This window comes from Nicotiana tabacum, chromosome 10 (assembly GCF_000715075.1).
Source record: "Nicotiana tabacum cultivar K326 chromosome 10, ASM71507v2, whole genome shotgun sequence".
Lineage (NCBI taxonomy): Eukaryota > Viridiplantae > Streptophyta > Magnoliopsida > Solanales > Solanaceae > Nicotiana > Nicotiana tabacum.
The window spans coordinates 156,205,334-156,216,177 of record NC_134089.1 but is presented as its reverse complement, the minus strand read 5'-3'; the positions used below and the strand labels follow the sequence as shown (position 1 = coordinate 156,216,177).

General features: G+C 37.2%; 1 protein-coding gene across 1 annotated transcript; it reads right to left on the bottom strand.

Moving 5' to 3' along the window:
• Window positions 1-1,807: 1,807 nt before the first annotated feature.
• LOC107793832 (uncharacterized) lies at window positions 1,808-5,796 on the bottom strand. The gene is made up of 2 exons (XM_016616275.2): window positions 5,457-5,796; window positions 1,808-4,634 (listed from the first exon to the last, which is right to left on the bottom strand). Exon 2 carries the CDS (start codon window positions 4,529-4,531, stop codon window positions 2,183-2,185), a length of 2,349 nt encoding a protein of 782 aa, XP_016471761.2. The 5' UTR covers window positions 4,532-4,634; window positions 5,457-5,796; the 3' UTR covers window positions 1,808-2,182.
• Window positions 5,797-10,844: the final 5,048 nt, after the last annotated feature.

The following is a 10,844-nucleotide window of genomic DNA, read 5'->3' as shown; positions in this document are numbered from 1 at the left end:
TACCCATAAAGCTCGATTTCAAACCGGCAAGCAGGGAGTGCATATGATTGAGATCAGTGATTCATTCGAGAAACATGTGGGTTGGAATGTGATAAAAGACCCACAATATTATACGGAGACAATGTTTCATGCATAGCACTATTAAAGGGAGGATTTATAAAAGGAGATAGAACGAAGAACATTTCACCAGAATTATTCTACACACACGATATTCAGAAAAGTGGTGACATTGATGTGCAACAAATCCGTTCAAGTGATAATCCAGCAGATTTATTCACTAAATCTTTGCCAACTTCAACTTTTGAGAAGATGGTATACAAGATTGGAATGCGGAGATTCAAATATTTGAAACAAGGTTTTTCATCAGGGGGAGTAAAATACGCGATGCACTCTTTTTCCCTTACTAAGGTTTTTTCCCATGGTGTTTTCCTTATAAGGTTTTTAATGAGGCACATAGCAATGCGTATTATAAATATGTGTACTCTTTTTCCTTCACTAGGATTTTTTCCCACGTGGTTTTTTCTAGTAAGGTTTTAATTAGACACATTATCTTTTAATGAACATCCAAGGGGGAGTGTTATAAATATTTATATTATGGATGTTCATTTAGTATTCCGTTGTAAATAATCTTCCTGAAGAAGCTTATCCATATGGGACTCCACCGTAAATATGTTTATCTATTTAGTACTCTATTGGAAATAAGCTTCCTAAAAAAGCTTATCACTTCGGTACCCGGTTATGGATAAACATTACCCTAGGTAGAAGATTATCCATACCGGGTATAATAAGCTTATCCATTCAGTACTCCGTTATGGATAAACATTGCTCTCAGTAGAAGATTATCCATATCTGGTATAGTAGCAGCTTACACAGTAGCTTGCAGTAGCAGCTTACACAGCAACTTGCAGTAGCAGCTTACACAGCAGCTTGTAGTAGCAACTTACACAGCAGCTTGCGTAGCAGCTTACACAACAGCTTCCTTTCTTCTATAAATAGAAGAGATTTCAGTTCATTATATACATCAGTTTGAATTCGAATAATATATCAGTTTCTCTCTATACTTGTCTTTACTTTATAGTCTTTATTTTATAACAGTACCATCTTTGTTTTTCCGAATTATTAGAGATGTGCCATTATATTTGGGCAAGCGCACACATAGTTTTAGATACTATTTAGAGATTAGCCACTATTTACTTATTTTGTCCTGAAATTTTAAACCAAAATCTTAACTTCACGACAATTCAAAACATTTATATCCCAAAAATTTGAACTAAAAAATTAAAATTCAAGTTGCATTTGCTAATTCTTAAAGTGGCTGTCTGGTGTCATTTCTACCATTATATATTTCGAGTTGGGTTATAGGGGAAATTTCTTTCATTTTTTTGGGAAATATTCTCCTATTTGGAGCATTGAACTCTGGGCCTATTCGTAACTTGATGGCAAAGTAGAGGGTATTTGTTCAAAAGGAGATTTTGTTTATGGTTACAAGTTAATATTATGTTTTTCTTTAAAATCCTTTGTCAATCCTTTATCGCATCCCTCATTTTGGCGTAAGCTTGTGTGGTTCCATTTTCAAAATACTCCAGTTATTAAATGGCATAAATCATGTAAAAAATAAAAATAGGAGCGGTGCGTTATCCTTCCTTTTCTTTAGTTTATTCTCAGACAAAAAACAAGCATTGGCATTTTATGGTTTTAAGAACGTATATTTTATATCCTTGTACTACATAACATAGGGTATGAGCTTCTTTTGTAGTTTTAGAAACATGCTTTTGCCCCATAAACCAATCACAGGATAGAATTGAAGTTTAAATTATAGCAGTTGCGTATTTCAAGGAAATGACTGATGCTTATAGCACTGCAGTTCCTGAAAGGTAGCACATCAAGCAAATGCATCAACAATATGTTCCTCTGGTAACTAAAATAGGACATAATAAACAGCTACAGAAGAAGAAGAATTACCATTACATGTCGATAATCAGACCTATAGCCCACCTAAAACAATGGAGGCATGTGTTAAGGATCGCTTTGATCCTGCGAGCTATCTAATATTTTGAGAATCACTCTTCGCTGTGTTTAAATCTATACATTTTGAATCCCAATACTGTTAGAATGATTAATGAAAAGGACCGATGATCTTTATTATCTCTTTCCCTTGGCCTTTCCTTCACTTATACTTCCATTACAGCCCGAAGATGCTCACCTGGTCAGAGAAATTTTCCATTATGGTTGGTTCTTCGCAAGTATGAACTTCCTTCACAGATTGAGGAAGCTCAGTGGAAAGCCTGAACAGGTTTTCTGGTTCATGTGAGATATCTTGAATCTGCAAACCACATCTAGTGCTGTGGAGCTCGTCAGAAACACCAGCGTACTCTGGTTGTCTAAGCTTTTCTTCAATCAACATTTTGGTTTCAGCCTGAGATGTCTCATTCAGATCAAATCTCACTGAGCTTTCAACTTCACGAGGTATTTCTTCCTCCACGTCATTTACTCGCTGAAGCAAATCGTCCGGAGTTGCAGCAGGGTCAAGATCCCAGCACCCCTCAGGCAAGTTCATTCCTTCACCTTTCAGTAAGCAAGATGGCACCTGATGTGAAAATCGTAACATCTCTCTTCTTCGAATCAATCGAATGGCATCCTTGTTTGTGTTTCTACGGTATACTGTCTTGAACCCATCTAATTTAATCAAAGGAGTAACACAGACACCAAGCTCTTCGGAATAATCATCAAGAACCTCAACCATTTCATACTGGTGCCTTACTTCAGCTGGGGTTGTTCTGTCCCAATCCGGTGACCAATTTCGGTATACAGCCCAAACGTCTCCACTTTTTGGGTAGATTCTAACACAACCACCCCTTCCAGCTTTCTCCCTACTTAGCAGGTGAGAAAATATGTTCACATGCTCAACAATTTCAGAGTTAAAGGCCCTAAAATTTCCACACGACTTGGTAAAGCCAGAATCCAACCAATTTACCAGCCCAAATTCGCTATCTGATTTCGAACTTAAGTAGCTGATATGAACTTTGAATGGTTTCACAGAGATGATTTCGCGGATCAAACAATACAAGCGAGGCATACCATCTTCCTCGTCATATAAAGCCCATATCTGCTTAGGTTTGAAGCAATCCTCTGATCTATCCTTGTCAAAATCATGAAAGTCAGAATCTGGGACTATTATTGTCATTGACCCAGTTTTCCTCAGTTCTGACTGATGAACAGCATTTTCCTGTGCGACCATTTTAGGTCTTTCACTTGATTCACCAAACTCAGCATCCGCCTTTCTCTTCTTCTGGGCCTCTGCAACAGCAACTTCTGAAGCCAACTTGATCTCTTCCAGTTTTTTGCGGATTTCTGCTCTTGCCTTGTCAATTAGTAACCGTCTTGCATCAAATGCAGGAGCAGCTGAAAATCTTCTTATAGAAGCTTCAGTGGGAGTAGGAAGCTTAGCATTTTGTTTCAAATTTCCGCACCCATTTCCATCAGCCATTTTAACTTCTCCAGCAGTTTTTAGAGCCACTTCACCATTACTATAGCCGCATGTACCTTCAAGATCAATTTTTATCTTCTTAGCAGGTCTACCAGGCCTGCGGGGTATTTGTTCATTGCACACAGAATACCCGTTAAGAACCACGTTGCTCACCACCTTTTTCATATCTTGCTTCCCCCTGCCTCTTCTTCTGGTGATTTTCCTACCTGCCTGGTTCGAAAAACTGACAGTTGTGGATCGATTGGGATCTAAAACAGCAGCGGAATTTCCAGGGCTGGAGCTCCATTGAAAGGACAAATTAGAGACATGCTCAGAACCATGTCCAGAATGATGTCCTGATACCCCAGTATTTGCAGGATAAACAGATGTCGTTGGGACATATGTAACCCCGCAACCATGGCTTCCATATTCATTAGACCAAGAGCTATAGGGATAGGAACCATTAACTGGGGCTAAACCTGTTTCCACAGCTATGAAAACACCACGGCAATTCTTACAGGACAGTCTTTTGTTCAGGTACTTCCTAAGATATTCATACTGAACGTGACAAGAGGTACAAACCGTCCAAAATGTATCAAGCCTGTTATGAGAAACTGAAGAATTGGAGTAACTGTCATAGCTTCCAACACCAGCGGCATGCAGAGTAAACAAACTTCTCCTGTGATCGTAAGAGCTTCTTTTGGCACCATCGGACAACACCGTCCATGCTTCAGAAACAAGTCTAAATGCAACATCAGCTCCAACACTTTTATTTTTATCTGGATGGAGCAACACAGCCATCTTCTTATACTGTTTCTTCAGCTTAGACTTGTCCGCAGAGGGATCTAAACCCAGTATTGCATAGAAATCAAATTCTCCATTAACCTTCGTCTCTGCAGCACTATGCACTCCAAATGTTGCTACCATTTGCGATATTCCTTCCAAATGGGGGTACATCACCTGAGCTTTTAAAGCATAATGTTTTGCACCCACAAAGTCTTTCTCCACAAATCTCCTTTCAGCATTTGCTTTAGCTTTTAGTGCTTCCTCCATGGTCAGTTCCATCTAAAAGCAAGAATTTCAGCTCAATTTCCCTACGAAATTTCTCAGAAGCTCAAAGAATTTTACAACCGAAATCCATTTCGTGGAGAAAACATGCTTACAGGGCCTGCAATTAAACAAGAAGTACTTTAATATACAATTATTTCTACCTTTAAAAATGATCCACTAATCGACCTTTAACAGTACTCAACATTTCAGTAATATCCTAACTTTCAAAGAATGACTCACAAAACCAACAAATCTTAACCCATCAACCATTATATGGGAAAACGTAAAACCAGATACGAACATTATAGGTTCAAGTTCGGAATTCTACCACAGCCTATTTGATTTACTGAGTTCAAACTCTATTACTTATTTAGTGGATTTTGTTAACACAAATACACAGGGTTCGAGCAAAGGCAAATGCAGCATATTAACGCTGGGTTCATTCATTTGTACCCAGTACTTTCAGCATGGAGTATAAATTTATGTGTAAAAAATTCACTAAAATTGTAACAAATAGTAGGTCTAAACTCATAAAAATAGATTCAATGCTAAGAACATTAAAGGTTGAACGTGTAGAGTTCAAATTCGGGATCCGCCTCAAGGTTCGAGCCAAAGCTATTCGGATGAACCCGTAAATTCTTAACTACAGATCTGAATCTATATTCAAACATACTCCTTACTTCATGCTAGAAAGAACAACAGCTCAAGTAAACCAATTGAGTCGGTCAAAATCAAGAGCATCGACTCCTTCAGCATGTTCAGTTTCAAGTAAAAAATTGTGACTAATTTTGACTAATTTTTGACTAATTTCGTGAGATCTAAACTAGAAACAACACAACAAGATAAAAAAAAAAATCATCAAAAGCAACAGATCATTTTAGCACAAAACTTAGCTGAAGCAAATGATATAAAAATAAGATAAGAATTAAGGTGAACTTACGGAGACAAAACTCAGACTGATATATGAAGTGAAGCAGCCGTAGATCAGCAAAAAAGCTGTGGATCCCAAAATTCGAAGCAGATCTTGACCAAGTCAAAATCACTAATGTGAAATGACAAACTCAAAAAACAAGTACGGAATTAAACTTTTACAAAAATTAAGGTTCAAAACGATTTATAAGAAAATGAGTGAGTTTTTTGAGTAGAAGATTGTGGCGGCTGACGGCGGCGTAACGGCGGAAGATACTGCCGGAAACACCAAAGAGTAGAAGAGGGTTTTTTTATTTTTACTTACTATTGCAACTAAACTGCAACAATACTGTGGGTTGTAGTTAAAAAATTAAAATATAAATAGTAGTACTACTTATAATTTGATAATGAAATGATTACTGAGTAAAAGTTTAGGAGCAGTTAATATTTCTAAAAAGTTAATAGTTTCTACTTTTATTAAAAATGTCAAATTGTTTTAACTTATTTTTAACTACAGTATAAAATTGGTACTTAATTATTATATTTTTTTTTATGTACTATAAGATATTAGGATTTGATCACACATTAAAAAAAAAGTCAACTTTGTACCTTGAATCTAATCAATTTTTTAAATCTGAATTTTATATAAAATTATGTATACATATTAATTTTTGTACTTTGAATATAGTCATTCTTTTGAAAAATAATATCTGTAAAAGGAATTAACCTTGTCCATAGGCATTGGGTTTTTGATTCTTATGTCCCAAATCGAATTTTTCTTGTTCAAAAATTTAAAATTTTATTTATAACAATATTTTTTAGTTGGAAAAATAAAGATGGAAAATTATTTTTCTTGGGGTGACCTAAACTAAAATGTTTGGTTAAGATAGTGGAAAACTTATCATATAAAGGATTCACAAATTATCTGCCACGTGGCCTCACCTTATTTGCTCTTTTAGTTCAAATGTATAGCAAATATAATTATTTGTAGTATTAAACTTACTTGTACGCAATTATTTGAGAAAAATGCATCTTTTATATTTTCTTCTCTTTAATTATTGATTCCCATGACTCAAAAAGGAGTTTTGTAGAGTAAAAGTAGAGATTCCAAGAGAGGGAAAGAGGCATTGAATACTTTTATTGTTTGTCACACTTTAATTGGAATAATATCTTTCCTTTCTATTTTTCTTCTTCCCTTTTATTTACAATGCATATGCTTGCAATGGAATAAAAGACAAAACTCAATTACAAATGCATCTAGTACCCTTTTGGTCGAGGCTTCCTCGGACCTTACATAAATGCAGAATATTTTATGTATTCGATTACCCTTTTAATAGATGTAAAGAGCAACTTCTAACTCACACAAACATAGATTAGGAAGAAAAGGAGTAATACTATAAGCTAAACTCTATCGATGGAAATTGAGGAGTGTAATGAGATAGTTAAAAATTCAGATTAACCTTTTTAGTGAGTTTTTTTTTTTTGTTGATTAATTAGATACTTAATAACAAAATAATAATTATATGGGTGGCACGATAGAGGAGTTGTCCAGTTGGACAAGATTGCTTGAAATAGTAGTAGATATATTACATGCCAAAGTTTTTCTAATGAAAGTAGTTCCTAGGACGTCTGCCCATAGTGCATCATTTGCAAATACCGGAGGAACTATCAAAATTCTAGTTTTGTCAAAAAGCCTTTTATTTGATCCTTCCTTAGCTAGTAGATTTGCCAGCCGATTCTGCTCTCTAAAGCTATGGGTGATGGCTGGGTTTCTAAGCTATGTCATCAATGACCTGCATTCACAAACAAATTTGTCGTAAGGAATATGACTATGTTTTAACACTCTAATAATCTCTTGTGAGTCGATGAGCTTTCGCAGGGATACTTTACCCTTCTTAGTGAGCGTAAGTGAATTTCAAATTAATATTGGATAAGTGAATTTCAAATGTTGGTGTGTAGGGTAAAATATGTTTACATTAAATGATCAAATAAGGAAGTGACACATGGAGCCGAAGATAGAAGATAATTGAATCCGAAGGCGATGATACTGTCTATTACTTGAGAGAGTAATACTCACAAAAATGAAATAAATGTCGGCCACTGTAGCATTAAGTGAGGAATATTCTATAGCATTAAGTACACGGTCCGTTACAGAGAATATAACATTCATTACCTGTCGTTATACTTTCTTCAATGGCCCTCATAATTGACATTAAAGAGGGGCTTGATCCTAGGACTTTGTTCCCTATGTGCAACTATAAATAGTGAGCTTTATTATCAATGTAGTGGACGAATTTTCTGGCAAACACACGCTATATTCTATTTAAAGCTCAATACAATTTTATCTTCTTATTTATTGATATCATTGTTATTGTGCCCGGAAGCCCTGCTCCCGAAATTGTCATTTTTGCTATTTTATCTCAATCTCAAGGCTAAGTATCATATTTTCATCTAATTCATATATTATTTCAGGATTAAATTAATTCACTTATATATAAACCACGTATAAATTTTAACTGTACCATTTTACAGATAAACAGTTTGGCTCTTAGATAGTTGTGTAATTAAGTTGGTCCTTGCCTCCTTTACTAACATGTTTGATTATTTGTTTTTTAGCAAAAAAATCATAGAAAATGACAGGTAATGGAGTTGACAACATACACAACCCTGAGGCTCAAGGAAATCATCCCCAGCACGAGGATTTGATCAGTGATACCCGCAGTGAGGGGAACGAGGACACTCCGGTCCATGATAGGCGGTCCCACGACAAGTTTGAGAGGCGACCCTTGATGATGCTGAAAAAGAGCACGTTGTCGAAGCGGTAAGGGTGTTGCAGGAGCAACAGGAGGCCATTTTAGGTCATCTCACACGGCAGGATAAGGTTATGACAGAGCTGAAGCAGGCGTTATCGGGTGCTTCCAATAATGCGAATGGACGAAGTCCAGCTCCCCTAATGCTACCACAAATCAAACAACGCAAAGGGTCGACAACAACACCCCGAGGGGAGAGGTCGGCTTTGATGGGGCTGGGGGGAGCGGATCCGGTCACAACCACGAAAGCGATCCCTTCAAAAACGAACTCTTACTGTTTATGAGGGAAGTGAACGCTCGAATGGCACAAATTTCGGGCACGCAACCCATGCTGAAAGGGCCAAACTCAAAGAAATATACTCAATTGCTGTACAAATCGATCGCAACACCAGAATTGATCCCGAAGTAGTTTAAAATTTTGGACGTACCGAAATATGATGGGACTTCAGATCCTCAGGATCATATCACCACCTATACAACGGCGGTGAAAGGGAACGATTTAGCTCCCCATGATATTGAATCAGTGTTGCTGAAGAAATTTGGGGAGACCCTCACGAAAGGAGCCTTGACGTGGTATTCATATTTTCCCGAGCATTCCATAGATTCTTTTGAGATGCTCGCAGACTCTTTCATTAAGGCCCATGCTTAGAGCCAGAAAGGTACAAGCCCAAAAGGCCAATATATACAGGATTGCACAAGGAGAGTCCGAGTTGCTGCAAGAATTTGTAACTCGGTTCCAGAAGGAAAGGATGTTGCTCCCGGCAATTCTAGATGAATGGGCGGCTGAAGCATTCACCAAGGGTTAGAATCCGAGGAGTTCCGATGCTTCCCGAAAATTGAAAGAACACTTGCTCAAGTTCCAAGTGACAACCTGTGCGGATGTTCACAACCGGTACGAGTCAAAGATAATGATTGAGGATGATCAGATCGATTTCCCGATGCCAGTTAAGGGCCGAGAGAAGAATAAAAAGAAATCAAAAGACGATTCTGACACAAGGCGATGTTCTTCGAGTAGTTGGTTTTTGCCCTATGAATAGACCAAAGGACGTGGTGGAGGTTTCCTATCAATGGATAGTTTCATTACTAATAGAAGAACTGATCGCGTTCAGAACAACAAGTCGTTATAGGACAAGGAAACGTTGGGGTTCTCGAGATCCTTCCTACCCCAGACTTTTAGAATATGACTTCAACGTAAGTGTAGTAGAGTTGGTATTGGCTACGAGGAATATTAAAGAAGCACAGTTCCCAAAGCTAATGAGATCCGATCCCAGCCATAGGGATCCAAATTTATGGTGCGAATACCATAGGATGAATGGTCACCGCACTGGGGACTACCGGCATCTGTGCGAAAAGGTTGCAACACTGCTCAAAAATGGCCATCTCAGGGAATTCTTAAGTGACTGGGCTAAAAACAATTATGGTCGCAATCATGACAACACGGAGCCCTCAAAAGCAGGAGAAAATCCCCTGCGCCTAACGATCAACATGATTTCCAGGGGGACAAGATTAACGGGGTTACCTTCTTGGCGGCTAAGAAGACGAAGGTTTTAGTAACCCATAGCAAGAGACTCTGAAAAATTTCTGAAAATGATATCACCTTTACGGACAAAGACATAGATGGATTGTTGTTGTTGCACAATGACGCATTGGTAATTTCTCTTAATGTATTAGATTTTAAAATCAAACTTATCTTGGTGGATCCAGGGAGTTCGGCCAAAATTATACAATGAAGGGTATTAGAGCAAGCCGAACTTACCGGAAGCATCGTTCCGGCCACAAAACTCCTCATTGGGTTTAACCTGGCAAGCGTGACAACCAGGGGAGAGATCCCGCTGCCCAAGAACACCGAAGGGATGATGAAGATGACTCTTTTCGAGGTGGTAGATGGATATATAGGATTCAACATTGTGAGCACGTGATTTTTGCCTTACAAAAACTACTCCAAAATAAATCAAAAAATAAAATAAATTTCTTTTACTGTATAATTTTTGAATTTGCATGGTGTTAAATATTTGTTTTATGTCCGTAAATGTTTACTTTGTCATAATAAAATAAAAAATAAAATAAAATACAGGTTGCATGCATATAGGATTTAATTATGCATTTAAAAAATAAATAATAAATCACAAAAATATGTGTCTGTTCTAGTTTTAATATTTCACTGTGTGATTAATGTTTTGTCTATGTATTAATAGGAAATTTATCTTTGTAAGGGTAATTTTGTTTTTATTATTTTAATTAGGAATTTAATAATTAGGAATTTAATTAGAAAATTAAAAGAAGTAGAAATTAAGAGGGTAAAACGTTTCTGGGCCAAAAATCTTAAATAAAAAAATCAGGCCCAAACAATTTTAAATCCTCCACAGCCCAATCCAAACAAGCCTGTCCGGTCCAATTCAGATACGTCAAACGACGACGTTTCATCATCCTTCATCAAGGGCCGTTGGATCAAATCCAACCAACGGATGAGATTTCATCACCCTAACCCATAATCCTTACCCGACCCAATGCCCCGGTTCAACCCGTCCCCCTAACTTAAACCAAACGACATCGTTTGGTTAAGTGAATAGATCTTAGCCGTCCATCCTGCCTAATCCAACGGACAATGT